At 40.1% G+C, this 25,572-nt stretch overlaps 3 protein-coding genes across 4 annotated transcripts; 2 read left to right on the top strand and 1 right to left on the bottom strand.

The window, feature by feature from the left end:
• Positions 1–3,575: 3,575 nt before the first annotated feature.
• On the bottom strand, positions 3,576–5,002 carry LOC108067431 (uncharacterized). The gene is made up of 2 exons (XM_017156439.3): positions 4,844–5,002; positions 3,576–4,793 (listed from the first exon to the last, which is right to left on the bottom strand). The coding sequence occupies exon 2, from the start codon at positions 4,766–4,768 to the stop codon at positions 3,686–3,688; it is 1,083 nt and encodes a 360-aa protein (XP_017011928.2). The 5' UTR covers positions 4,769–4,793; positions 4,844–5,002; the 3' UTR covers positions 3,576–3,685.
• A 370-nt stretch (positions 5,003–5,372) lies between these two features.
• On the top strand, positions 5,373–6,090 carry LOC108067442 (uncharacterized). The gene has a single exon (XM_017156454.3). The coding sequence runs from the start codon at positions 5,466–5,468 to the stop codon at positions 6,006–6,008; it is 543 nt and encodes a 180-aa protein (XP_017011943.2). The 5' UTR covers positions 5,373–5,465; the 3' UTR covers positions 6,009–6,090.
• A 2,819-nt stretch (positions 6,091–8,909) lies between these two features.
• Positions 8,910–13,682, top strand: LOC108067436 (uncharacterized). 2 transcript variants are annotated; one of them, XM_017156447.3, is made up of 7 exons: positions 8,914–10,299; positions 10,663–11,108; positions 11,166–11,497; positions 11,903–12,428; positions 12,483–12,749; positions 12,807–12,956; positions 13,012–13,682. In XM_017156447.3, the coding sequence occupies exons 1-7, from the start codon at positions 8,982–8,984 to the stop codon at positions 13,144–13,146; spliced, it is 3,174 nt and encodes a 1,057-aa protein (XP_017011936.2). In that variant the 5' UTR covers positions 8,914–8,981; the 3' UTR covers positions 13,147–13,682. The 2 variants fall into 2 exon arrangements, with proteins under 2 accessions (XP_070075040.1, XP_017011936.2); XM_070218939.1 differs by lacking the exons at positions 12,483–12,749; positions 12,807–12,956; positions 13,012–13,682 and having other exon boundaries at positions 8,910–10,299; positions 11,898–12,079.
• Positions 13,683–25,572: the final 11,890 nt, after the last annotated feature.

Genomic DNA, 25,572 nt, shown 5'->3' with positions numbered 1-25,572 from the left:
ACCCGGCACGTAACCGGCCACGCCCTGTCTCCTCGGCGCAGGAGCCGCCCCCCGCTTTTAATGACAAAAGTTATGACGACAAATGACTCGGTTGACTTTCACTACGAAATCAGAGCCGGCGCTCCACAATGGGACCATGAATCATTTCCCGTTGACTTGACTCCGCTTCTGAATTGTGAATTCACTTTTGCCATTTGGCCGCCTTGATTTGTAGTCGCCGCCAAGAGCGCTCTTCATTTATCATTATGCAAATTATAAATTAAATTTTAACGCAGTGCCCCGCAGATAATAATGTAAATGTTTTAATGCCTCGCTGATAATTATGCAAGTCTTGCTGCATCGGCGAAAAATTCACGCTCGACCGCAGTCGCCGTCGCGGCGTGCAAATTGAATTTGTTAATCAACTGCATTTAGGCTTAATTGAAAGTGCGTATAGTGGCGATAAAAACGCGCGGAGCTTTAATGTTAAATTTAATAAATAAAAGCCGGATTTGTGTGGCAAATTGTGCACGTGTCTCGGGGGCAAATGACATAATCAGGCACCACAATTACAAAGTAGCATTCGGCTTGAAACATATTTCGGAATATGTATGTGGCTCTTAAATATTCCCTTTCAGCTCTCCATAATTGTAAATACCTCATTAGAGCTCGCCTTGGGTTTAATGGGGCAAAGGCAAATTATATATACACATATATATCCGACCAATAACATGGCCAAATTATATTCAATCCAGGGCACTTCACACTGGTTATTAAATGCAGCCAACTAATTTTGAGCTGCAGGCCAAGGACTCATTTCCCTTTGAAGCTGTTAAACAAACATGAAATGAAAATTGCATTACGAATTGTTGGCCGTATAATATTAAGCCTTGTGCTGGAGTGATTTCCTGTCAATGTGAAATGTGCTTCACATCAAATTTGAGTTGATAATTGGGGCAAAGGTAAATCGGCTCGGGGCTGCAGCTAGTGTCGCAATCTGTCCCCGAATTTATGTCTATATTAATAGGAAACATTCGCCTTAGCTCACACACTCGAAAACGGGGCAGCATTATTTACAGTACCCTTGCCTGGGGCGACCTTGGGCCACAGGATGCGTTAATTCAATTTTATTACGCATACGCCGTGTGGGCCGAGCACAAAAAGACGTTTCGGCCCTTTAAGTTTCCCCACACAAAAGCGATAGTGTGTAATATCTGCACTGCGACAGTTTGAAGTGTGGTTAACAAGAGTGTGTCTGTTGATTTACTCCTTTCCAGAGCAACAATTAATTAGCATGCCTTTGTTTACCCATCTAAACGAACATATTGGATTTGCACAGGCAGGATGCTCATAAATTTACACTAACTGGTATCGCTTAAGAAATAATCTGCCTAATATTCAAAGACAATGGATTAAAAGTTGGAGTAAAAACTGATTTAATTTTAGGAAATACTGGCCGGAAAATGATAAAAAATCAATTAACAAAATGTGTTTTAACTTATTTTACACCAAAAATAATCCAAACAAAACAGAACCCTATAGTCGTTTACCTCGACTATCAGATACCCGTTATTCAGCTACAGGAAGTGCGAGGGAGATGGAGATATGAAAGCAGCAAAGAGACTTTAGCAAACCGACTGCTTGCATTTTATTATTGGCTTATAACTTTTTAATGAATGGTACGATTTAAAAAATTTCTTCTACATTTTAATAGGTATTAATAATCACAACAAAATCAACAAAATTTTACAAAATCCGTTAAGGCGGGTTAAAATTGTAATGATTCTTAGTAAGTGAGGCAACGCTTTCGGTCCGCAACTTTCAATCTAATTCGTTCGCCCTTTTATCTGAGCGCAAATTACTTTGGAAATATTTGTAAAGAAACCGCCGCCTGCATATTTCCACCTTTTTTAATATTTTATGCTTTTTATAGGCGCAATGTGGGCTGCATCTGATGGCGTTGCCACTTTTGCCTTTGTGCAATTGCTTTTTGCGGATATTGTTGTTAGTTTTACTTTTGAGATCCGTGTTGGTTTTCGCTGCTTGTTTTTGCATTGTGCGATGGCGCTTTTGTTTTACACGGCCCAGCATTGAGACTGTGGTTTTTGTGTTGTTGTTGCTTCAGTTGCCGCTCCGGCTGCCGTGTCCTATTTGTATCCTGTTGGCACACAGACACAGATGCAGATACAGATACAAATACAGATACCCACATATACTTACGTTCACTCGCATTTATGTCTATTGGCGCGCGTCCATTTCCATTTCATTTCCGTTATTGCAAAACTTTTCGTATTAAATATATTTTTCTCTCAGCGTTTTGTTTCATTTCGAAGCCCTTTGCTGTAGTTGTTGTCGTTTTGGTTTTTGCACTCTAGCAAAGTTGTTTGTTGCCGTTATTTCTGGTACTTTATGCGCTCCGGCCATTATTGCAGTTGTTTCCTTTATTGTACAAGTACGAGCATAAAAATCCCCGCATTTCCATATAAATATTTTGCGCACTCGCCTCGCCTTCGCCTCATTTATTGTGGCCTACTTACGGACGAGTGTGCTCGTCGGGCCAGCGGCTTACAAATTGACATGCAATTAAATGTAAGCCACAGGCATTTATTATAATTGTTACACCCTTCACAGACCCTCCTCCTCCCACCGCTGCTATAGTTTTGTTTGGTTTTCCCTGCCCGGTTTTCCGCACCCACAATTCCGATTCAGCCGCTGGCCAAAAGCTGACGCTGATTAGGCGGCCACCAGCAACAAACTAACATTGCTGTCGACCCCCTTTGGCAGCTGCAATTAGCATTCTGCGCTGTAATAAATAAAGTACAATTAACCACAATACCCCAAACAAAACGCTCGACCAAATTGTCCCCATTAATTTAATTTTCAAACAAAAAGTCAGCCGAAAGTTTGTGCGCTATTTTTGGCTGGCTTAAAATGAAAGCGGTTTTATACTAAATAGCATCCAAAGTTTTAGGATAAATAACACACCCAAAAATAGCTTGATTTTAAACGATGATCAATTTGATATTATCTGATATCAATTTTGAATTGAGAGAACTGGTTTTACTCGCCCCCGCTCACTAAATTTAAGTCGCCATATTGCTTCTTCATCTCTTTTTTGATGTCAGAGAATCTCCGCGAGAGAGATATCGGCAAAATGGCATTAGTGCATAGTAAAAACGATATGCGTATAAGTAACCGTAATTTACTATGCGCATATCAATTCGATCCCGACTTGTTTTTTTTTTGTGTAAAACATAATCGCATCGATATCACGCCTGAAACAGCCATTGATTGTTTATTCATCTGCATTTTTTATATTTTTAATGATCAGAAATGCACATATATATTTGTTTAATTAACAGTGGCAAGGTTGACTCGCCCGTTCAATACTTTATTTATATGCGCATTTATTTTGCAAAAATAAGTTTACCTTTTTTGCATATTTTATGGGTCAACAACGCATTCAAACTGAACAAGTGACCGCAAATTTTTAGCGCATTTGAATTAATGACACCGAACATCAGTTTAAAAACGTTGAACCGCAAATCAGGTTAGTTTTCTCTTCCCTGCCTCGTTAGCCAACTTTAAATGGGATGTAAAAACTGCTAATTTTAATTTTTATTTATCTGTCTGACTCAACAGCAATTGTCAGCAGCCTTTGTCGAAGGATTTTTCCATAACTATTACGTTTAAGTATTTAAGTTTTCTAGGAAAGTACAGCATCGCTGAACCAGAAAGTCATGCGATCCCCTTGAGAAAGTTTTTGAGGCACTGCGATCGAGTGATTTCGAGCCACCGAGTTGTAGCGCCTGAAGTTTTCATTACCGGCATTCAAGCGATCCGCCATCTCGGCAGCCTGCTGGTTCAGGGATTGCCGGTAGGAGAGGGCAGTTTCAGACAGAATATAGCTTGGCCCATCTTTTGATTCAGGCAGAACACTGGACATGTTGCTCCTTGATTTAATCTGAGCATTCGAAGCGGTTTCCTTGACATTTTTGGAGATGGGATCAGAGGCGGGTTGTTCCTGGTTCTTCACTTCGATCTTGATGGATTGTTGGGAGACGGAATCAGCCTTTTTTGATTTTTGGGAGAGTTTAGATGGAGATCTCTCAGTCTTTGAATTGTTGGAGCTATGAGTTCCCGTTTCCGACACTTTTGATTTAATTGTGCTAGTGGAAACATTTTCTAACTCCGAGTTTTTTGGTGACTTCAAAATGGATTTTGGAGTGAGCGTAGTGTTAGAAAAACTCTTGTTGGTGACCTCAGATTTTCCCCGGGAAGTTTTCGAAGCTTTGGCCTCGATGCTGGCTTGACTTCGCTTGGTAACACTGTTCGTTTTGGAAGCCACACTTAAATCTGATGCGGATATTTGGGCACCACCCTCTCCGCTGGCCTGACGGCTCGACCTCACTGGCATTAAAGTGCGTAACGACTCCTTGGCCACCGAATCCTCGGTGAGCTTCATCTTTGATACTCCGCCCGCATCAATGCGGTCCTTCTCATGGATAGCTGCGGCCTGCTTCTTGGCCACGGTCATCTCCTCTTTAATGGCCTTGGAAATGGCCACCTCACCGAGCTTTGTCGTCTGGCCCAACCTTGACCTGCTCTCCCGGGCCAGCGATTCAGACTGCTCCTCCGCCGACGACTGCGAATACTCGGGCTTGGCTACGAAAACCGGTGGCGGATACGTAACACAGGTCGGGATCTTGAATTCGGAACGGGCTCCACTATTCGCAGGTCCCACATTGAACGGATTGAAGGGTTCAACGTCGTAGTCATCGGGAAACATGTTGGCCACTGAAGTTGGCAATTGCCTGTGGGCCATGCGGGTTATTAGTAAGTCGTGCACTCAGAAATCACTCACTTGTTAGAGGTTTAATTTTAGAAGGTAAAGGCCTGGATGTGATATTTTCCAGTCTTTATTTTGCTCAGCCAAAACGCGTTTTTGTGTGATTTTTGAATGGCTGTGGATTTAAAACATCTAGATCAAACTGACATAAAATTCAGTTTATGCTGGGCATACAAAAAAAGTTTAGTTGTTTTATATTGCTCACCTTTTGTGAGGAAAGTACAGTCTCGCGTAATTGGAATGCCACATGAATTCCCTTGGTTATCTTGTCTATATCTTTGAGAGTAATCGTACCCTTTCATCTCTGCCTTTGTTTTTTTACTCTGGCCGTCTGGTTTGCCTACTTCAAGTTCTACTCTTGGCTTAATTAAAAATGCCTCATGCTCCTTTATGGCCCCAAGAACTCTGTGTATCAATTCCGAGTGTACGTGCTGATAAGGTGTAAAATCCTTTGGCTTTTTCATACATGAAAGCAATCTAATTAACAGTCCGAAAGGTTTGTTGCAAAGTGGCACAGAATTTGCTGTCAAGATCCTTAACTCCCGCTAGTCAGTATTTCGATCAACTTTTCGGTGACCGGATGTTGAAATTCCAGTAGAGAAATTCTAGTTACAAAAACAGAGAAACCCTTTTTGGAATGGCTAGTCTGCAAAAATCCGCTAGCAGTCAGCGGGGGCAAATGCTCCACAATGGCATGGTGAACTATGGCAGCGGTCTCGTTTTCGGCGGGAATGTGTATCCGGTGTTGGTGGACGGAGTGCCCATGCAGCCGCCGGTGGCCGCTCATCATGCGGCGGTGCATCAGCGCATGCAGATGCAGCAGATTCGGCCGCAGGCGCCACAACCGACCCAGTGCCACAAACTCATTGCTCCACAGCCGCCATATCAGCGGAGTGGCGTCCGAACAGGGACCCCTAGTCCCGCTCCTTCTTTCATCTGCAAGCCGAACCAGCAGAACTTAGGGAGTTGTCCTGGTTCCCAAAACACCAATCTCGCGACGATGCAACAGCTGCAGGCTCAGATTCTGCAGCAGCAAGAAATGCAGGCTTTCGGCCATTACGGCAACTACAATTTGCAAGCGAATGCGGGTGGCGACTCCGGAAGCTGGAACGGATATGCCATGATGCAGCCAGCGGATGCCAATAGACCGTATTCCTTTGGCTGGAGCCTCACGGATTAAGAGATCTGTAGATGTGTTGGGAAAAACTATTAAATTAAATGTGAACTTGTAGATAATAATTAATGAATAGTTGGTATTGTAAGTCTCTGCTTTGCAATCCTTTGGCATTCAGCTCACTTGTGGCATTTTTCCTTTGCGATAACTTGGCCATAACTCGCAGTCTGGGTTCCCTTTTTGCACTTCATCGGGCTCCGAGGATGCCTTTTTAGTGGCAGGAGCCACCTCGTTTCGGGGGTTGGTCGTCATTTAGTGGTAAATTTCCGTCTTAGTTGCCAACGAACGTCAGACGTGACATTTTGCAAATTCCGTTTTCAGCATTTTGTAATCGTTCCAGCATACGTGAGCCCCTGAAAGTGGATTCCCACTCCCTGCACCACCCACTTTGCTCCCGATGCGGTGCTGCTGGTGACACTCACTCAGGTTGGATTGCAGGATTGGAGCAGCATGTGTGTTGGCAAAGGGGTCGTAACTGGTTTCGTAGTGGCTTCCGATTTTTTACTGGCTTTTACCAGCTCATGTGATGATACCCTACCTTAAAGCGCTACAAGGCTTATTTTTGAGTCAAAAAAATAAGCTGGGAAAGCTTTATTAGAACTTTCCAGATTATTATTAAAATTTATAGGAATTTATTTTCTTATTTATTAAGAAGCATTTTCATGTACAGTGCTAACGTTTCTGTGCCAGATTTTATTTAAATTTAATTTGGTTACGTACGAAGCATAGCAAAGTCAATTATAACTGTCGTTTTGTGTATTTATTACAACAATTTTTGATACCACACGTCGCAACGGTTATCCCAGCAGTGTAAAATAATAAATAAGAAAATATGAATATTCGTTAAGGAAAATGTATAGTAAAACATATTTTCTGAACTGTCGTTTCTCGTTATCGACTATATTAAACGTTAAAAATATAATAATAAAACACAACACTTTTGCTTTAAGGAAGTACGCTGCCTTGCAGTTTTAAAAGCCGCAAATGAATACAACCGAAGCATGGGGTTCCCAAAATTTTCCCTCCGCTTTGTTAGGGATCAACTTTCCTGCTTACTGTGATAATTAACATTATTTCCATAAATAACTTTCTTTGTGGCGAGCCTTCGAAGCTTAGCTTCTGACGTCATCGGGATTTTGCTAGGGAAAACTCAAACCGCAAGCTGCATGTTGGCAAACACTCACACACTCTCCTCTCTTCCTAATGATGATCCCTAAAGTCAACTTGCTAAAGTAACACGAGCTCAAACATGCACACATACAGCGGACTCATAAGCACACAGTGGTATTAACGCCATAATTCGTAAGTTACACACACACAGGCGCCGCAAAAAGGATTAAGTTATATTTAAGTTGTGAGCGCTGCATTTGAAGTTCTCCTCCTTTGACGATGGCAGAAATTGCAGTGAAGCCAAAGCCAAGGAGCTCGCACACACGATCTTAAGTGTAAGAGGGACCAAAAAATTGCACTATGCAAATTTCAGCTGACCCACATTTAAGTAATAATAATATTCGGAGCCCGTCGAGCCCGTTATAAATGCAATATATGGCATAAGTTCGGCGCTCACGAAAAAAACCCCCTGGCCTGTATAAATTTGCAATATTTTTATATAGTTGCAGTCGCTGTGGTTTTTTTTTCCTGCCAGTCACAGGTCAAGTGTTAATTTCTCTTCTCTTATTTTATTTTATTTCATTTTCATTGTTCTTGTCCTTGCCTTTACGTGTGCGCACATTTATGCGAAAAGTTTTCGCAAAAGTTTAATTTAAAAAATGCATTTGCACTGACTTTGACCGTCCGACTAAAAAAACAGTAAAAATAGGAACAAATAAAAAAGAGCCACCAAGCCAACAGCTATTAACTGTAAGGTCACAGATGCAGGCAGACCGAGAATTAAATTAAATAAATTCACTTTCTTTTGCCTTTAGTTTGGTGTTTTTGCATTTAAATCAATTTACGCTCCGCTTTGTCTCAGCCGCCTTAATTAATTGCCAGCCAACAGCTTCGTGTTTAATTGTTTTGGCTTTTGTGGCAATGTTTTTATCATTGGATAAATTCAAAGAATTCCCTAATCCGACGGCGATGTTTGATTAAATTAGATCTGTGGCTGCAGCACTTGGCGAATTTAATTCTCAACCTGTCATATAGTATTCGAGCTGCTTCTTAGCACTTCTGCCGAAATATGGTTTACGACCCCACCGTGTCTAATAAAACTTATATGTCTGGGAGTCATAAAACCCACACAGCAGCAACCCAATGCCAGGCCAAATGGCATACGATTTTAAGGCCAGACCGTTCGGAATTTGCGAGGGCCCACGAAAGCGGAGCAGCCAACTTGTTGAAGTGTTTATTGTTTAGAATCCCGCGGCGTCGGCATCGGAATACATAAAACATTTTTTCGTTTTAAATAAAAGATACGCAGATGAGAGTCTTGGAGGGCGAGTAAGTAACCTTTTCAACTTCTGTCTGCGAATCGGATACGCATTTCAAGTCTGAAGGAGGTATCTCAGACGGCTTTGGTGGGTCTGAGATGTGTAAACTCGTTCCATCTTTTTGAAATTAGTTTGGGCGTAAGGAATTTGTGTGATCTGTGTGGAAGTGGGTGGCATTAAAATGCAATGCTCTTTTTCGAAGTCATAGGCTCCGAGAGAGAGAATTCGGAAAAATTAAATTATTAAATATAAATTTTACATGCCTATAAATATCAGTGATTTATCATGTGCATATCGATTGATCCAGAATTTTTTTTTCTAGGATACTTTTCATTTACGTTGTTAGAACTTAGATTTAGTTAACTAAAAATAATTTCAATCATTAGTAATGATGATTCCTTACATCTCAAACAACTCTACTGACTTTTATAACGAAATAGTAAAACTGATAAAAATAAGAAATCCTGGTTTTGGGTGTCAATCTGTGCTGAATTCAATCCATAGATATTCCTAGTTTATACCAGCACACCTGCCTATATTTTAAATCACAATGGAGGGAAGCATCGTTGGCGTCCGCAATACTCACCGTCGAACTGCCCGACAGACCCGGCGGAGGAGGTCAACCGGAGGGTTGGAGGGCCACGTGAGCAAGACCTCCTTGGTGCAAAAGGTGGAGAAACCACTGGAGAACAGGACATTACAGCAGCGCGTCTTCCTCTACATCCAGCTGAACGAGCTGACCAAGCTGCCGAAGACGGACAATCCTCTGGAGCTACACCTCTACCATCCGAAGAACACGCTGCAGAAGTTGCAGGAACGCTACACCACGGACACCACCATCTACCAGCACGAGTTCAACCTGAAGAAACCGGTATTCGCCTTGGGTGTGATGCAGGACGATATCGAGGACATGAACACGTTCAGCGATCAGCCGCTGGTGATTTCCCTCTACCAAAGGATTCCCCGCCGTCGCAAGGGAGGAAAAACAAAGGCCAAAACTGGTGGCACACCCGCTTCCCAGGAAGCCAGTCAATCGAGTGCAGAGGCTTTGGGGAATAGTGAAAACGTGAAAATTAAATACGAACAATGCAGCGAGGAAGCTGGCGAGGAAGGAGAGGGTGGTAACTTTTCGGAGGAGCGACTGGAACTTTTGTCCCGCGGTCATTGTGATCTATTGCAGCTCTTCCAGCGACGCCGCTTTATAAGCGATATTACCATCTTCCTGTACCCGGAGTACCAGACTAACAAGCAGGCCAAGAGCAATCAACAAATCACCTCGTGCAGCGTTTGGCACATGTACTCCATATTGCCCATCCTGAAGAACTTTAACTTTACTAACCTCGCCTTTTTGACCCTGGAATCAATTTACAACGTTCCTGAGGAACTGCACTCTCTGTCCGCCGAACTGGGACTAAGTGTTTCCTTTCGTGGAAAAGAGCCTGAGGGTTCCGACGGCGCCTTCAAGGTAATTCTCCTTTGCACCTACTCGGGATTCATATCGCAGATCATCAGCGACCAAAACACGAGCATCGTGTGGGAGAGCATCAAGCGGGACCTGCATCCCAATATGAACTTTAGTTTTAACCAAATGGAGACCAGTTCTAGGATAAAGCTGCCCAAGCTGTTTCGCCTGTTGCTTTGGCAGCAGGACGTTGACTTTCAGATGGAGAAGATCGATGCTGTGACCGACTTGGCCCTGATCAACAACTCGCTTCACCGTTTCGTGCTCACCGAGGACATGCGAAAGATCCTTGAGCAGGCTGTCGTTCACAATGAATACGAGCTGTTGCTGCAACTGTACCAGGAGACGCCGAGTAATGTCATGTACGAGGGAGTCCTCAACCCGAGCATCTTTGGCTATCCAGGCGGTAAGCGATGGGGTTGTGAAATCATCGAAAGTGTGCTCAATTGATTGTTTTGAATATCGCTAGTGTGTACAATCGATATTTTTCGCTACCGATAGTGGACGCCATCGATATTTTCGATAATATCGAAAGCTAGAGAAAGAATCAACAAATTACAAAAACTAAGAAAAGTGAAAAAATCATTGAAAATTGATACTAATCATAAAAGTTTAGGGAAAAAAGCTCGATCTAAATTGCCAGAGCGATTCTATCGATAATAAGCCCAAACCATCGATATTATTGCGAAACCATCGATAGTAAAATCAAGCGATTTGGTAGTCTTATTTGCTTACTTATGTTTGAATTTAATTCCCTGACCTCCCCTAGTTAACTATTGTCGGTTTGCCATCCACCTAAAGCCCGTTTTCGAACCTCAAGTCAAACTAAGCACAACGAAAGGAGATTCCCTGGTAATGGGCCCGATGTTCTGCACCTTCAAAATCTGCTTCTTTCAGCCAATTTGCGAGCGCAACGAACCTCTTGACAAGTACAATGAGAGCCTCCTCAAAAGGGCAAAGCTGCGGCGATGCTTCGATATGGAGTTCCTCAAGGAGGACGAGGACGATGAAGATGTATGTCTGGAGCTTTATCGTTCCTTCGATGATCTCATCTCCGATACAATCGGCTTCATAGTCAAGCGTGGTGTGCAGGACATCAACGATAAGAAAGACTTTTTCTGCTGCCAGTTGGCCAACCTCAGTAATCTGGTGTTGAAAATCTGCGGGTGCGATTTTAACGTACGCATGCCAACGAAAACGAACATAGAATTCAGGGTGGGTGTACTAAAAACCAAATATGTTGAAAGCATAAATAATTTACTGTTTAATTAGGAAATGCTAACCCACATGTATAAAGAGTTGATGGAGCGCATTGAGGGTATTTTAGCCGCCTGCAGCTGGAAAAATAGTTATGATTGTACGACAAATCAGGAAAATGGAGAACACAGCTTGTCGCGGCTGATGAATGAGATGCGTCTGGTCAGCAACTGTGGCCAGAGGGATCTGGCAATGCAAATCTACGAGGAGATCGACAGTAGCACCTCAAACCGCATTATATTCGACTTTGTAACCCTGCTGAATAGCGTCGAAACTCTGCAGTTCCAGCAGGCGGCTAAATATTTCACGAAGACCCGGACCAGCGATTGGAGCGGACATTATTTTACGTGAGTTTAATTGGATTAGAATAATTTAAAGTTAAATACACGCATATTAAGAAGTTCATTAATTACCCCTGTCAAACTTTTATAACTCAAACTTCCGTAACTTGAAATAAGCTCTAAAGGAGTAGCTTTTATCGACTCAATTTCTTCGCAACTTCTTTAACCCGATTTTCTCTATAACTTTTGATTTATTTTCACAGTTTAATGAATGACAAGTGATTATTTTTCTTATAAATGTTTAAATTCTACGATTCGATAATTATTAGCTATTGCTTCGATCTCTTAAAAATCTGACAATTCGAGGAATTCACATTAAAGATAATAAATCGTATATTGGTGCCCCTTTTGAAATATTTTTCACTAACTCTAAGGCTTCTATATCAAATATAAGTTTTTTTTATAGCGCAGGTTGCTCATGCAGCTCTATATCAACTACATGATGGATCTGAGATCCCCAGACGAAGAGGTCGTAAGCTCGGCGAAATCGAATATGATCGAGAGTTTGCGCCAGTTCGCCGATAAGAACAGACTGGAATCGGAGATTTGGATTCTGTTGTATTGCTATTACAAGGAAGTTAATTACTTGCCAGGCATGGAGTTCACGCGATGGAAATTCCAGAATCTCTTTGAAATTTCCTCCAAGACTCTGTCTTTTACGCCCTGCTCACTTTATGAAATGTACCTGCCAGTCGACTTTGAACTAAGGACCTCGTGCACCCCGATGAATACTAAGTTTTATCCAGTTTTTAAGCTGTTTGCTCGCCTGGGAGCCTACGCCTTTGCCGAAATTGTGTTTGCCGACATAGAGCAGTGCTTTACGGAAGCTGAAGTTTATCTTATAAGGACCACTTTAAAGATACTTCAGAGGCAGATCGATGAAAAGTTTAAGATCGTTAAGATGCCTACGGATAACAGTGTGCCAGGAAAGCTGAAAGTAAGATTAGTTTATTTTAATAAAAGAAAATTAAATTTGTAAATCATATTATAGCGCTGTTACCAACTTCACATCAATGGCAGTGTGGAATATTCCCGTGGACGCTGTGACGAGGCCTTGAAATATTTTCAGGAACTATTGCTAGTGGTGGATCCCGGTGACAAGACATTGTTCAGGCTGAGTTTCCTGCGTCTCGGTCACTTGGCCTTTGAAAGGGGACAATTTGAACTGGCCGAAAAGGCCTTTGACATCTGTTTGCCTTGCAGCCACAGACGCAAGAACTTTATAGCCAATTATGGAAAGGGGCTGTCACTCTACCATGTGAGTTTTGATTGATAAGGTGTGCTGTCTATAATTACTTCACACTAACAACCATAGCAAAATCGTCTGGAAGAAGCCATTCCCTTTCTTTCTCGCTGCACTGAAGTCGACATCTTGATTCCCGATGTCTGGGGATATTTGGCCGCCATTAACCTGAGACTGAACCGAAATAAAACTGCCTTGGAGTGCTGGAAAGTGGCTAAACAGGTTAGTATTAATATGGGACAGCCGTATTATCTTTATCTAAAACTCCCCTTTAAAGTACCCCGAACTGAGCATCAGCAAGAACGTGTATGCTGAACTGGACAAGATTCAGTACTCAGATATCCATCTAATAGTAGATGACGATGGAAATCCGGCTGAAAAGATGTCGAAACTGGACTTCCTTCCCTTGTAATTAAAGCCCTTGAAAACAACCCAAGAAAATATGATTTTCTTCACCTGGTAAAATGGTCCTAAGCAAACACATACAGAGTAACGCCTTTCATCAAGTTTAAGCAACGTTTATCACTTAAATTTAGTGCCCCACATTTGGGTGAAATTAAGTATACGCACACGCATATGTTTACAAGGTATTTCGGTCCCTCGATGTCCTTCGCCTGCCTCGTCGGGCTGGCTCTTGTCAAAATTTCAGCCGCAGAGCGGCAGCACAAACGTGAATATGCCAACACAATGCATTTTTGGCCAAGGGCAAACCGCCACAGCAATAGCAAAAACAAAACCGACAGCAGCAACAACGACAAAACAGAAACAAGTGAGATACGTAGTTAAACCCTTTTGGCCAACACTCAACCCATGACAGGTGTTTGCTCTGCAAAACGTTTGAGGGGTACAGTGAGTTTGGCAAGTAACTTGCCTGGCTTCAGCGATATTCTGGTTTATTTAAGATAATCGATTTAGTTAACATAGATATTAAAAATGTTGTGACTTTCAGATCTATTTTTTTTGTGAACCTTTGTCTTAAAAGTTATTTAATAAAATAACAATTATTTTTAACAACTTTTTTGGCAATTGCTTGCAGTAACTTAATAAGGATCATATTTTCGCGACTTATAACCATCATTGTCTATCCTTAAAAGAATATTACAATAAATTCGTCTAAAGAATTTAACATTGAAGGATAAACAATATATTTGTTCTCTTATTATAAATTAATGATTTTGAAATATTTAATGGGAATTTTTTAAGTTGTTCGAGATGTCCGAATATTCTAAGTAGTTTGAACTAAACTGTTTTAAAGGCATCCGTTAGGAACATGAGCTTGCTTGGAGCTGTTACTTGCTTACTCGATAATCCCATAAGTATACATGAGCAGTGTTCTAATAGCTAATCTTATTAAATATAGTGCTTAATTTATGGGAATTCTTTTGTAATATTTACCTTTACAATAAAAACAAAATATATGTTTGGATGATTTAGTTCTTAACTTAACCCGTTTTTAATTAGTTATTTTCTAATTTAAAAGTTGTCTATCATAAACTTAACGCACAATTAGTTCCCATATATCAAAATAACTATTTTGCCAATGGAGTATTTCCATAAATTTCTTGGCAGTTAATAGAAATTCGCCAACATTATCAGGCTAATTCTAAGGGCATCCCCATTTCGTGGGCCTGACTATTCTGCTCGGCTGTTGTTGTTTACCTGGCAGCGAGTGCTCTAAAATCCGCTTTGACAGCTCGCCTGTCAGCTCAACTCAAACCAAGCCAGGAGGTGGTGTTGTCCTGCTGTTCGGGGTGTGGGAGCTGTACACTTTTTTTGCCTGTCTCTTGTTTGGGCCAGGCCCTCAACTACATATGCTAATGACGAGGTAGCCAAGAAGGGGGAAGGGGGGTTGCGGTGGAGGCGGGGTAGCCACTCAGCTCGGGCTTTTGAGCTAGTTTAAGGCCAACAACTCTCGGCTGCTGAGCACACACATTGGTACACACGGGGCGATAGGGAAAAGGAAGGGGATGGGAAACGGGGACCGTACACATTGGCTTCATCAAAATGAAATTTGTGAGCAAACACATAAAGTGAATCAAGTAAGCAAGCCAGGTAGCCGGGACACATGCTGCTAATGTTTTAAGACGGCTTTAAAATGCGTTTTAGTAGACACGGCACTTCACTGGCTCCATCAACATCACGCATACGACGCGTGGGCCCTGGCGAAAGGATGCTGTTGTCGCCCCCAACGTAACAAAATCAATTAGACACATGCATTTACATACTCCGATTGCAGATGCCATCCGAAATACCCGCACTCCACTGGTCGGCGAAACAACAATTGCAATTTAATGTGCTGCCTGCGCCTGCTAATGATAATGTTGTTATGTGCCTATTATGCCTGTTGTTTGTGGGGTCTATGGGGTCTCCGGTATCTGGGGGGTGGTCTGGGTGGTCTGCTTCGAGCCTGGCTGCGAACACATGTCATTAGCATTTGCATTATGCGAACTTTGCTGTCTGACAACACTCAAAGTGATGCAGTTAGGCGCCTGCACCCGTGGGCATCCGCCCGAAAACACCAAATGAAATTAAAGCTGAACCCAAATGAGACCAAAATTGATTGGAAACAACGGCAAACGCGTTGAGGAAACTGATACCAAAGCAGTAATGATGTGGGTTCTGATATCCTTATAGAGCTGTGAAAAATGTTTGTTTGGAAGGAAGACTACTGGAACATGTGGTTTACATTTCGAGCATATAAAGTAAAAATTGATCTCACATAATATCAAATTGATCCTCGTTTCATATCAATTTTTTTTTGGTTATATCTACAATTAAAGCTTCTTTTAAAAAGGAGTACTACAGCTTATTTTATTTTGTCTGCCAAACAAAGTGAATCTCACTTACAACCTGAACATTTCGTTTATGCTCCCAATATGCAAGTTGGCCGAAACATAATATTAAATGCCGCACATGACTGCCCTACACTCCCGAAATATTAATCCGGATGAATTTCATATGCCGAAATTCCGAAACAAGGCCGAGTGCCAAGCCCGGCTCAACCTTGAGGATGTGGCAGGATGCGACTTGTGGTGGTGTGTGGCAACCTTAAGCAATTTCTAATCAAAATATGCGATGGACAGGCTAATATGCAAATACCATGTAAGCAGCTCAGACGCAAAGGAGCTCAGCTTAATACCAAAATAGCTCAGCTCCAGCAGCCACCACACATATCTTCAGCTCTTCGGCTAATAACACAACCGCAGAGAAAAAAAATCAAAAAAAAATAAGAATAAAAAAACCGGTGGGTAAAACTACAACAGCTGCGTACCCTGCTGAAAAGTATGCAAAGATTTCGCCCGGAATTAAGTTGGCAAAGAGCTAACGTGAAATTTACACCAGAATGGTTACACAACGAGGGGAGGGGGTCTGCATGAATGTTTGCCGTGGTGTGACATGAAAATTTCATTTGAAATTGAATATGAAAAAAATGGGAAGCCTCGTGTGCGCCGCTTGTGCGACAGCTGCTGCAATTGACAATTATTATTATTGTCAGTGCGAATAAGGGCGGAGGGGGGCGTGGTTGGTATTCATATGACACCCGTGTAGCTCATAACCAAGCGCCCAAAATGCCTCGACATCCGTCGGCTTCAATAAAATTCAATGGTCGCATTAAAATCATTTAAATTCTATTGTTTTGTTAGCTTTTTTCTTTTTGTCCTTGGATCTCCGGATTTCTATGTATTTCTTTACGACTGTCAACCACACACGCAACCCCACGCACACGGACGTCCCGAAGCCACGGAGTGTGTGAGTGTGAGTGTGGCCCACACGGCGAATGCCGCATAAGCTGTTTTCGTTGCGGATTTAGGCGATATCAGCAAATGCATATTTAATGGGCTTGCGATCAATATGATATGTGGTGGGGCGAACGCGACCCCTCGCATTTCGCGTCGCCGATTAATGCAATTTAAGGCGGCTAAAGGATTTAGTTTGCGAAATTGTTTAGAGATGAAAGGGGAATTTATAAATGTTGCAGTCTAGTAAATTTCATTTACATTATTTATTTACAGAATTTATGCCTATTAAGGTAAAAATATCTGGTCATAATTATAATGAAAAAAATGCTAGTAAGTTCTAAAAATACTCCCAAAAAAAACATTTTCCTATTCCGATCGTTAAGATTTTTCAATTCTAAAAAAAAATTAAACACAAATATTTTTAATATACTGCTTACTATAGAATACATTAAAAGTATACTCAAAAGATTTTGTGTAACCCTAAGTACATTTACATTTCGATTTTTACACACTTTAACCTTAACCGATAACTCTTGATAAAATCTTCAAAATCTCAAAATGAAATCGTTGGCGTCACTTAAAAATCATAACTGCCAAAACGGAGTGGCATCTGTTCGTGGTGCCCCCTTTTCGTACTCCTCAAACATCTGAGGTGCGATTCCATTTGGTAACCCCTTCCTTTGGCCCCTTATCCTCCGATGTTTGCAAATTCTCAACTTTCAAAAAAAAAAAACGCGAAAACGAAACACGTTGAGTGCGCACAGCACGCAAATGCGAAATGGAGAAGGGGTAAAGGGTTTTTCGGGCTTTGCCCAGGATCTGTCTTGTTTGCATAATGCCAGGCAGTCAACACCCATCCACCCACCCACACGCGTACACATATGGCAGTGGAGAAAAATAAGTCAGCGGTTTTCATTTTACAATTTGATAGCCGAATAAGAATTTTCCGCTGACAGAAGTCGGAGCAAGAAATCGTTCGAGGAGCTCCGGCAAAGGATTTCCACTTTTGTGCCGTTGATTTGTTTGTTGATTTGCGTAAGTAACGTTTGAGGGGCGTCGCCTGGCCCTAAATCCTTTTCGAGCATCTTTATGGCCAAGTTGCTTTTACATTTGTCGCATTTATAAATTATTTAAAGTGGCAAAGCGCCAGCTTAGCTTGGCTTGATGAATGTGTGCGCTGACCATCATTGACCCCGTGACCCCAAAAGCAACTGCATATTGAAACGCGAGGCACTTCCAAGCACACCGAGAAGAATTAGCCTCATTAGGATACAAAATCTATAAAAATATGGTGTTTAATATATTTATTATTTATTTATTTATATGAACATGTAAGAATGTAATAATTGTATGGAGTAATATTACAAAATGATTTAACTTTTTAAAATATTGATATTAACGAAAATTTTATTTCATTCGAATTGTTATATGTAATACTTTATAATAAATCCTTAATGGCAAGGCTAATAAAAAACTTGATTTTTGATCCATAAACCAGAAAGTTATAATAAAAAGTAAAAGGAAAACCCAATTTTTATATTTATATTTTTATAAACTTTCAAAAGAAAATTGCAAGCAAATTATTAATGAGAAGGAGCATTTTCCCCTGTGCACGCACAGGCAGATGGACCAGTGACATGAGGGACCATAAACAGTGGCTAAACAAGGTGCTTAAATTATGCCACAAGATCTGAAAACCGGCTGTAAATAACAAGCCGGACCAGCAGCAACCCCGCCCGCCCACTTCCTTCCGCCCCCGAATTTCCCAAGCCCCCTTCCCCATTGAGGACATGCATTCATATTTATGGTTGTCTATCTGTGGCTCGTCCCCTGCCCCCTTGTCCCTCCTTCGCCGCTCCGTTGACAAGGCCATGCGTCGCCTGCCACAAACTGTAGCCACTGCCGCCTACCGCCTCCGCCCGTCCTCTGCCGCCCATGTCCTGGTGCTCCTAGGTCCTGGCTTGTTGCTAGTTGTTGGTCTCATGGCTGGATGACTTTGGTTTCGAGAAATCAACGCGCATGCGAGTGTGTGTGTGTGCGGTCCTGTGGGTGTGCGATATTTGCTCGAGTGTTTGTGTTTGCTTAGCGCTACTCAGCTGGTTGCTGTTTACACACATATGGGCGGTTCTTTTACAAACCGAACACCTTTTATTGGCTCACATTTTTGATTTGCCTGAAACTTTTTTTACACGTACTATTCGGAAAATAAGTAAACACGTGTATCAGGATTTGACCGAAAAAAAATTATTTTCCTAGTTAGAATTTTTTTAAGTGTGCCAAAAATTGTAAAATTTGAAAAAGTACCCTCTCATTGAAAATCTGTATCTCCGGTTATATGAATCCAATTGACTTCATGTCTTTTGCATTAATTCCTCTAAAACCTCTCCTTTCAAAATAAAATTTATTAAAAAAATTTTTTTTTTAATTTCTTAAAAATAAAAACAAATTAAGATTTAAAAAAATTTTTTAACTATTGCCCCCACAAAAAAAAAAAATTTTTTTTTATTTTAATACTTGCGCCATATTGTTAGTTACAATCGGTTTTTGTAAAAAGTTGGAGCCACTTTTAGTTTTTAAAATATCGAATTTGTTTCAGCAAGGCCTCGGCTTTTTTCTATGAAAAAACGTCGCAGCAAGTAGATCTACTCTCTCACTCTTATCGGATCCTAATGGAATTTATGTTTTCTCATTGTTTATTAGTCCTTTAACAATTGTTAATGATTAAAAGTTAAGTTTTAAGTTTTTTGACAATTTCTGAATGACAAAAAGTAAAAAGTCATTTTTTAATCAATTAAAAACTTACAACTATTTATTTAACCGTCTATTTAATAAACAATAATTTTAAATTTATTTTATTTATTATTTTTTTATATTATGTAATTTATTAAACATTTTTAAATATTTTTTTTTAAGTTTTTAAAAAAATTTATTTAATAAAAATAAAAAATTATAAAATTTAATTAATTTTTTTCTTAAATTTAAAAATAAATATTTAAAAATGTTTAATAAATTACATAATATAAAAAAATAATAAATAAAATAAATTTAAAATTATTGTTTATTAAATAGACGGTTAAATAAATAGTTGTAAGTTTTTAATTGATTAAAAAATGACTTTTTACTTTTTGTCATTCAGAAATTGTCAAAAAACTTAAAACTTAACTTTTAATCATTAACAATTGTTAAAGGACTAGTAAACAATGAGAAAACATAAATTCCATTAGGATCCGATAAGAGTGAGAGAGTAGATCTACTTGCTGCGACGTTTTTTCATAGAAAAAAGCCGAGGCCTTGCTAAAACAAATTCGATATTTTAAAAACTAAAAGTGGCTCCAACTTTTTACAAAAACCGATTGTAACTAACAATATGACGCAAGTATTAAAATAAAAAAAAATTTTTTTTTTTTGTGGGGGCAATAGTTAAAAAATTTTTTTTAATCTTAATTTGTTTTTATTTTTAAGAAATTAAAAAAAAAAATTTTTTAAGAAATTTTATTTTGAAAGGAGAGGTTTTAGAGGAATTAATGCAAAAGACATGAAGTCAATTAAATTCATATAACCGGAGATACAGATTTTCAATGAGAGGGTACTTTTTCAAATTTGACAATTTTTGGCACACTTAAAAAAATTCTAACTAGGAAAATAATTTTTTTTCGGTCAAATCCTGATACACGTGTTTACTTATTTTCCGAATAGTACGTGTAAAAAAAGTTTCAGGCAAATCAAAAATGTGAAATTTTTTTTTTTGCCAAATCTGTTCGGTTTGTAAAAGAACGGCCCATATATATGAATATCAGCGGCCAGCGTTTAACTTCTGGTGCTAAAAGCCAGCGCTGCGATTTCGGCGGTTTTATGGCTAGAGGAGTCCTGCGGCTAAGCTTTCCGTGGGCTTCGTATCTTCACAGAAAGAAAAAAACTAGTTTAAATGGGAATAAAAGTTCGGTTAAGAGAACATTTAATATTAATTTATTTTCAGGTAAGAATTAAATTAAATACATATTACATAAGTAAGCACTGAAAAACTTCTAACAAAAAAAGCTAGTTTATTGAATTTTACAGATTTTTGTTTTTTCTTTTCCGAGTTTCTTTAGTAGGTATACAAAAAACCTAAATAAATCATGAAAATAGTACATATATAGTTCATGCGTCATTTGATTTGTATATAAATAATAAATATTAATTACTTTTACCATTCGAGGCAAAGCTAATAAAATTTTGTGCTATTTAAATATGATGGCCAACCTTGACCTTTATTCGATCGATTATTTAGTAATGGTCACAAAAAATATAAGCATTAAAGCCACAAAAAAGTTAAGAGAATAACTAATGTGCATAAATAATCATAAATAACCCACGAGTTTATTTTCAGAGTGCCTTTGCGAGCGACTCGTTTGGTGACTGCGGTTACCATTTACCTGCTTGCCCCGAAAATCGGGCTTCCTTCCTTCCTGCACAAAACGATTTTAATTAAAATCGGATTCAGCATAGACGATTTCCGGAAATTTAATTGCGTGTGGCTGCAAACTTTGTTTACATTGTGTGCAAGCCGTTCAACCTGTGTCTTTGATCTAGAGTTCCCCGGCCCCGAAGAGACACTCCCCAGCAATAGCTGTCAGTTGCCCCCAAAAACAATATAAACTACATGGCCAGGGGGGATGCGGGAATTTCGGATGGTGGAGAGCGAATGGTGGCAAAGATAAAAAATAATAAAAATTCATAAATGAATGCTTGAGCGCTTCTTGACACACGGAAGTTGGCCACCGGATGTGGATATATATGTGTGTGGTCGGTCCTTGAGCACAATGGCTCTTGTCCGTGTGGATGTGTGAGTGTGAAGGGGGATGAGTGGGCGGGGGCAATCACAATGCAAAAGACAAACGTCCTGCCGACTTGTCTTTGTGCCTGGACTCTGGATTTTGGTGTTGTTAGCAGTTCCGGCTTTGAGGCAGCAAAAGCCATTATGGTATTTATTTTATGTTGCCCAGACAGAGTTTGAAAATTGTTGACAATTTTCCATTTTAGTCTGCGAATCGGGAGATGTTCTGGAATTCGGGTTCATCTGGCCCGAGCCAGAGGTATGCATTTAAATTGTCGGCCCCGGGACTTGAATTTATTGGGCCAACACGACCCGCACCGCCCTTTCATTTCATATCCTTTATCCTTTTCCGTTTGCGTCCCGCAATGGGGCAATAATAAACAGTTTCCGTCACTTGTTTGACATATCTACAAGGCGCAATCTGATTACATACTCGTGTTTGTATTTGTGTGCTTAATGATATGTACAAAGGCCGGCCAAACATTAACCCTTTTCGGGGGCGCGAGAGTGCGGAAAACAACGGCCAGCCGACTGGTCAAATATAAAGCGTTCAAACCGTGCGGTTATTGCTTGATTAATTTCCGGTCAAATGGCTCTAGACACTAATGACTATTTAATGTTACAATTTACACTTTATTGATTCGCATACATACACATCCGATTGTGTTTGTATCAGCATTATCGAGGCCTTGTGTCAAGCTGTCACGGCCAGGCCAATTTAATGGCGTTTAAAGGAGACTTTTGTTCGACCGTCGCCGCAACTTAAGAGCGGCCGCTCAAACGAAACAAATTAGCCAGGTTGACAGCGTTCGCATTTAACGTGCAGGCCCTGCAACGAATTTATGCAGCATTTTCCTTGCCATAAACCTGAAAGCTGATTGTTTTATTTTTTTCGCATTTATTCCCCTCATTTTTTCCTCGCTAACTGGGAAAACTGGGAAAAGTGGTTTGCATTTTGCCTAATGCGACGTTGCATGAAAACGAAAATAGCAACGTAAACAGAAAACAAAATAAGAGTTACGACGTCAGGAGCAAACGACTATTTAATGCTCTAAATAGGGCAAAGAATAAAATCTCTAAGTAAATAATTTCTTTTAAAATTTGTTAAGCTGAAAAAAATATACATGAACTATCAAACTCCTAATAAAACTGTCACTAGAATCTCCTTTAAATTAATTCACTAATTTATAGAATAATTTTTAAAATATGTAAATAAGATAATTATTTTTGATATTACATTTATTTTAAAATAAATCACATATCCCTATTCCTTTCTCATTGCCTAACTTTAAATGACAATTGCAAAGTTATTATGACAAGAATAACAATTTAGTTTGTGTTCCCACTGAATCTTACCAAATACCCTTATGGCAAGCAAATCTGCAAGTCTAAAACCAAGGCAAAAAATACAAGCAAAGCGAAAATTTTGCATTTTGCATATGCAGAAACACAGACGCTTTGGACTTGAGTGACCCCCGGGGAATGGGGATTCGGATACCAGGACCAAGTCCGTTCTCAACTGCTGCCTGTCACAGAATTTGTAGCCAGCTTCGGACTTTTCAGTGGTCTTTGCGGGGGTATATGGGTTGCGAGAATTCGTGCACTGAAACATTTGTTTGTATCTTTAGCCATTTATAAAGAGAGGTTATATAAGGTTATTTTTGTGAAGAAATTATAAATTTCATTGGGTTTAACTTCACTCAATTTAAGAAAAAACAGAAATTTTTATTTGTATTTCATAAAAAAGGGATAAAATGATTCTGTAATTTTCTTTGTTTAATAGAAGAAATAAATAAATTTATTAACATATATTTTACCTTCTAACAACCACTAATCTTTGAAAACTTTTTATGTTATTATATACGAGCAAAATCAGAAGTGTTAAACACATTATTTTTCCCAGTTATTGTCGGGGACAGCAGAGGAATGGCTTTTGGAACTTGGTCCTGGGTGTTTTTCAGTCGGAACCGGCTGAGGTTGTGCCTATGGGAAGCGGGCTCTGCTGCGGCTGCTACTGGACGTTGGAGTAGTCACAGCTATTATTTTCTGGCATTATCTCATCATATTTCTGCGCTGCGTTAGTGCCTGCAAAATTGCTAGAATTTCCTGCTGCTGCTGCTCGTGGGGATCCCCAGGAACAGAAAGCAGAACCGGACCAGGCAAATAGCCATTGGGAAGGCGAGAGGTCGAGCTGGATGCGAGCCTGTTTATGGCTGAAGAATGCCAGCTAATTCACAGAAAATACTCAAGAATTATGTGCTGGCTCAGGCTTATCCGCAGACAGAAACAGAGCAACAGACCTCGCAGTTCATCATGTGTGCCAACGGAATTTCGGATTCATATCACGTATTTTATTACATCGTTATTCATGATATTGACTCTCGACGGATGGAAAGTTTTACCCACCGCTCGAGATATTCAAAGTGCAGTTCAATAGATTTCACTGCCATAAAGAATACATTAAGTTTAGGGTCTCTGCTCGGCAGGCAGCACATAATTAAATTGATTTCCACGTTCGTTTTGCTCCTTGCGATTTATGGTCATGTGCGATAAAGTCAATTCGAGCAAATTGAAAAGCGACTCGTTGCCCGTTGCTCGTTTGAAATGTTGCTAAAAATGGCAGCATAAATTGTGTATGCATAAATTATACATGCATGCCGAATTGATCTATTTTTCTGGCATCCGGCAGGAGTTCAAGCATTTCTGGCATTTTACCCCGGCCATGCGAAAAACTACCAGCTTTTCCGGCACAGCCCGGCATCAACTTATGAACTATTCGCTTTGTTTAGATATCTTGCCTCCCCAGCCCCGAATGTTTGTGTGCTGACTTTGCAAAACCCTCAAATCCCCGACTGCATAAAAGTTCATATCAAAATACCAAAGCAAATATTTATTATCCGTGTGTGCGGAGGAAAACTCTCGGCTAAGGCCACACCTCAGCTGAAAACTCAAAGCGACAACTACCGAAAGTCTGAGGAAATTTCGAGTAGAAATTATTTCTGGCATTTTAATAAACAACTAGAAGCCACCGGCAACTATTCTAATATGTTTTCCAGTACCTACCTAAGCGTTTTCAAGTGTTTTAAATATTCGTTTATAAACGTTTTGTACCATGTGGCGTATGCGTAATGGAATTAAACCTGCAGAAGCGTCGACAAAATATATTTAAATTGCTTTAGAGTCTCTAGAGGGGGAAAAGGTTTTTTGATTTTTTTTTCTAAAATAAAATGTCAGGAAATTAGTCAGTGGAGCGTATATTCACACTAATTAAGACATTCGCATTAGCTCTTCTTTTCAAGCTTAATTTAGAATTTTATACGACCGGCCTTCCCTGCAATTGCAGCGCGTTTTGCGACGTCATTTAAAGCAAACATAAAAAGGCAAAACAAACCGTGAAGTGCTAAAATTAAAGCAACAGCAGCTAATTACAAGGCGACCTAATTTTATGCGAGAGTGCGAAAAAAGGAGCCCGGCGGTTGGGGAAGCGCCAATAAATGGCAACGAGGCCAAGCACCTCCGAAAACAAACACAGGACCTGAACCACAGGGAAATGTTGCCATCCCGCTCGCTCCCCGGAATTGTATCTGTGTGCTTGTGTTTTGCTAATTAGCGAATAACCGTGTTTAGATTGCAAACACTCATGCCGGCGAAAAGAAATAACAGACGCCGGCAAATTAATTGCCAAACAAGTGAGTGCAGAGTTGGCAACTGGAAACTGGCGTCGCCCGAAACCCACTGCCACCGCCACAACAGCAACGGACGGGCCTAATGTCCGCCTCACAGAAACACCAACGGAAGTCAATGCGAGGGGGGATACTAAAGTCCAAAAACTGCCAGCCATGGGGATTTAGATTAAATCTTAGTTTCTCTCCGAGAGAGAGAGAATTTAATAAAAAAATATTATTTAATATCAATTTTACCAGTATGGCATGATGAAAACGAAAATCGTCTAAATATCACAAATTTACCATGCGCATATCGATTTGATCCAGGCGTGTTTATTTTTTTGTGTGTACAAAAAATTAGGACAATTACTTATCTTTCTTATAAGTTTTTTTTCGGTTTTACGACAGAGAAGCTTTAAAACAAGCAATTGTAAAATTAAAATATAATTTTATTCTAGTGTAATTTAAATATTAGCCAGTAAATGTTAACTGTGTCGAAAATCAGAAAGAGAATTTTTTGATCTGCGTCATACTCGTTATTTTCCTAAATGATATGCAAATAGTGGGTTTATCTAACTTTAATTCGGTGGCCTAGCCAAACAACTCCTGAATCCACC

Source organism: Drosophila takahashii, chromosome 2L, assembly GCF_030179915.1.
Source record: "Drosophila takahashii strain IR98-3 E-12201 chromosome 2L, DtakHiC1v2, whole genome shotgun sequence".
Classification (NCBI taxonomy): Eukaryota; Metazoa; Arthropoda; class Insecta; order Diptera; family Drosophilidae; genus Drosophila; species Drosophila takahashii.
This window is presented reverse-complemented; position numbering and strand designations above follow the sequence as displayed.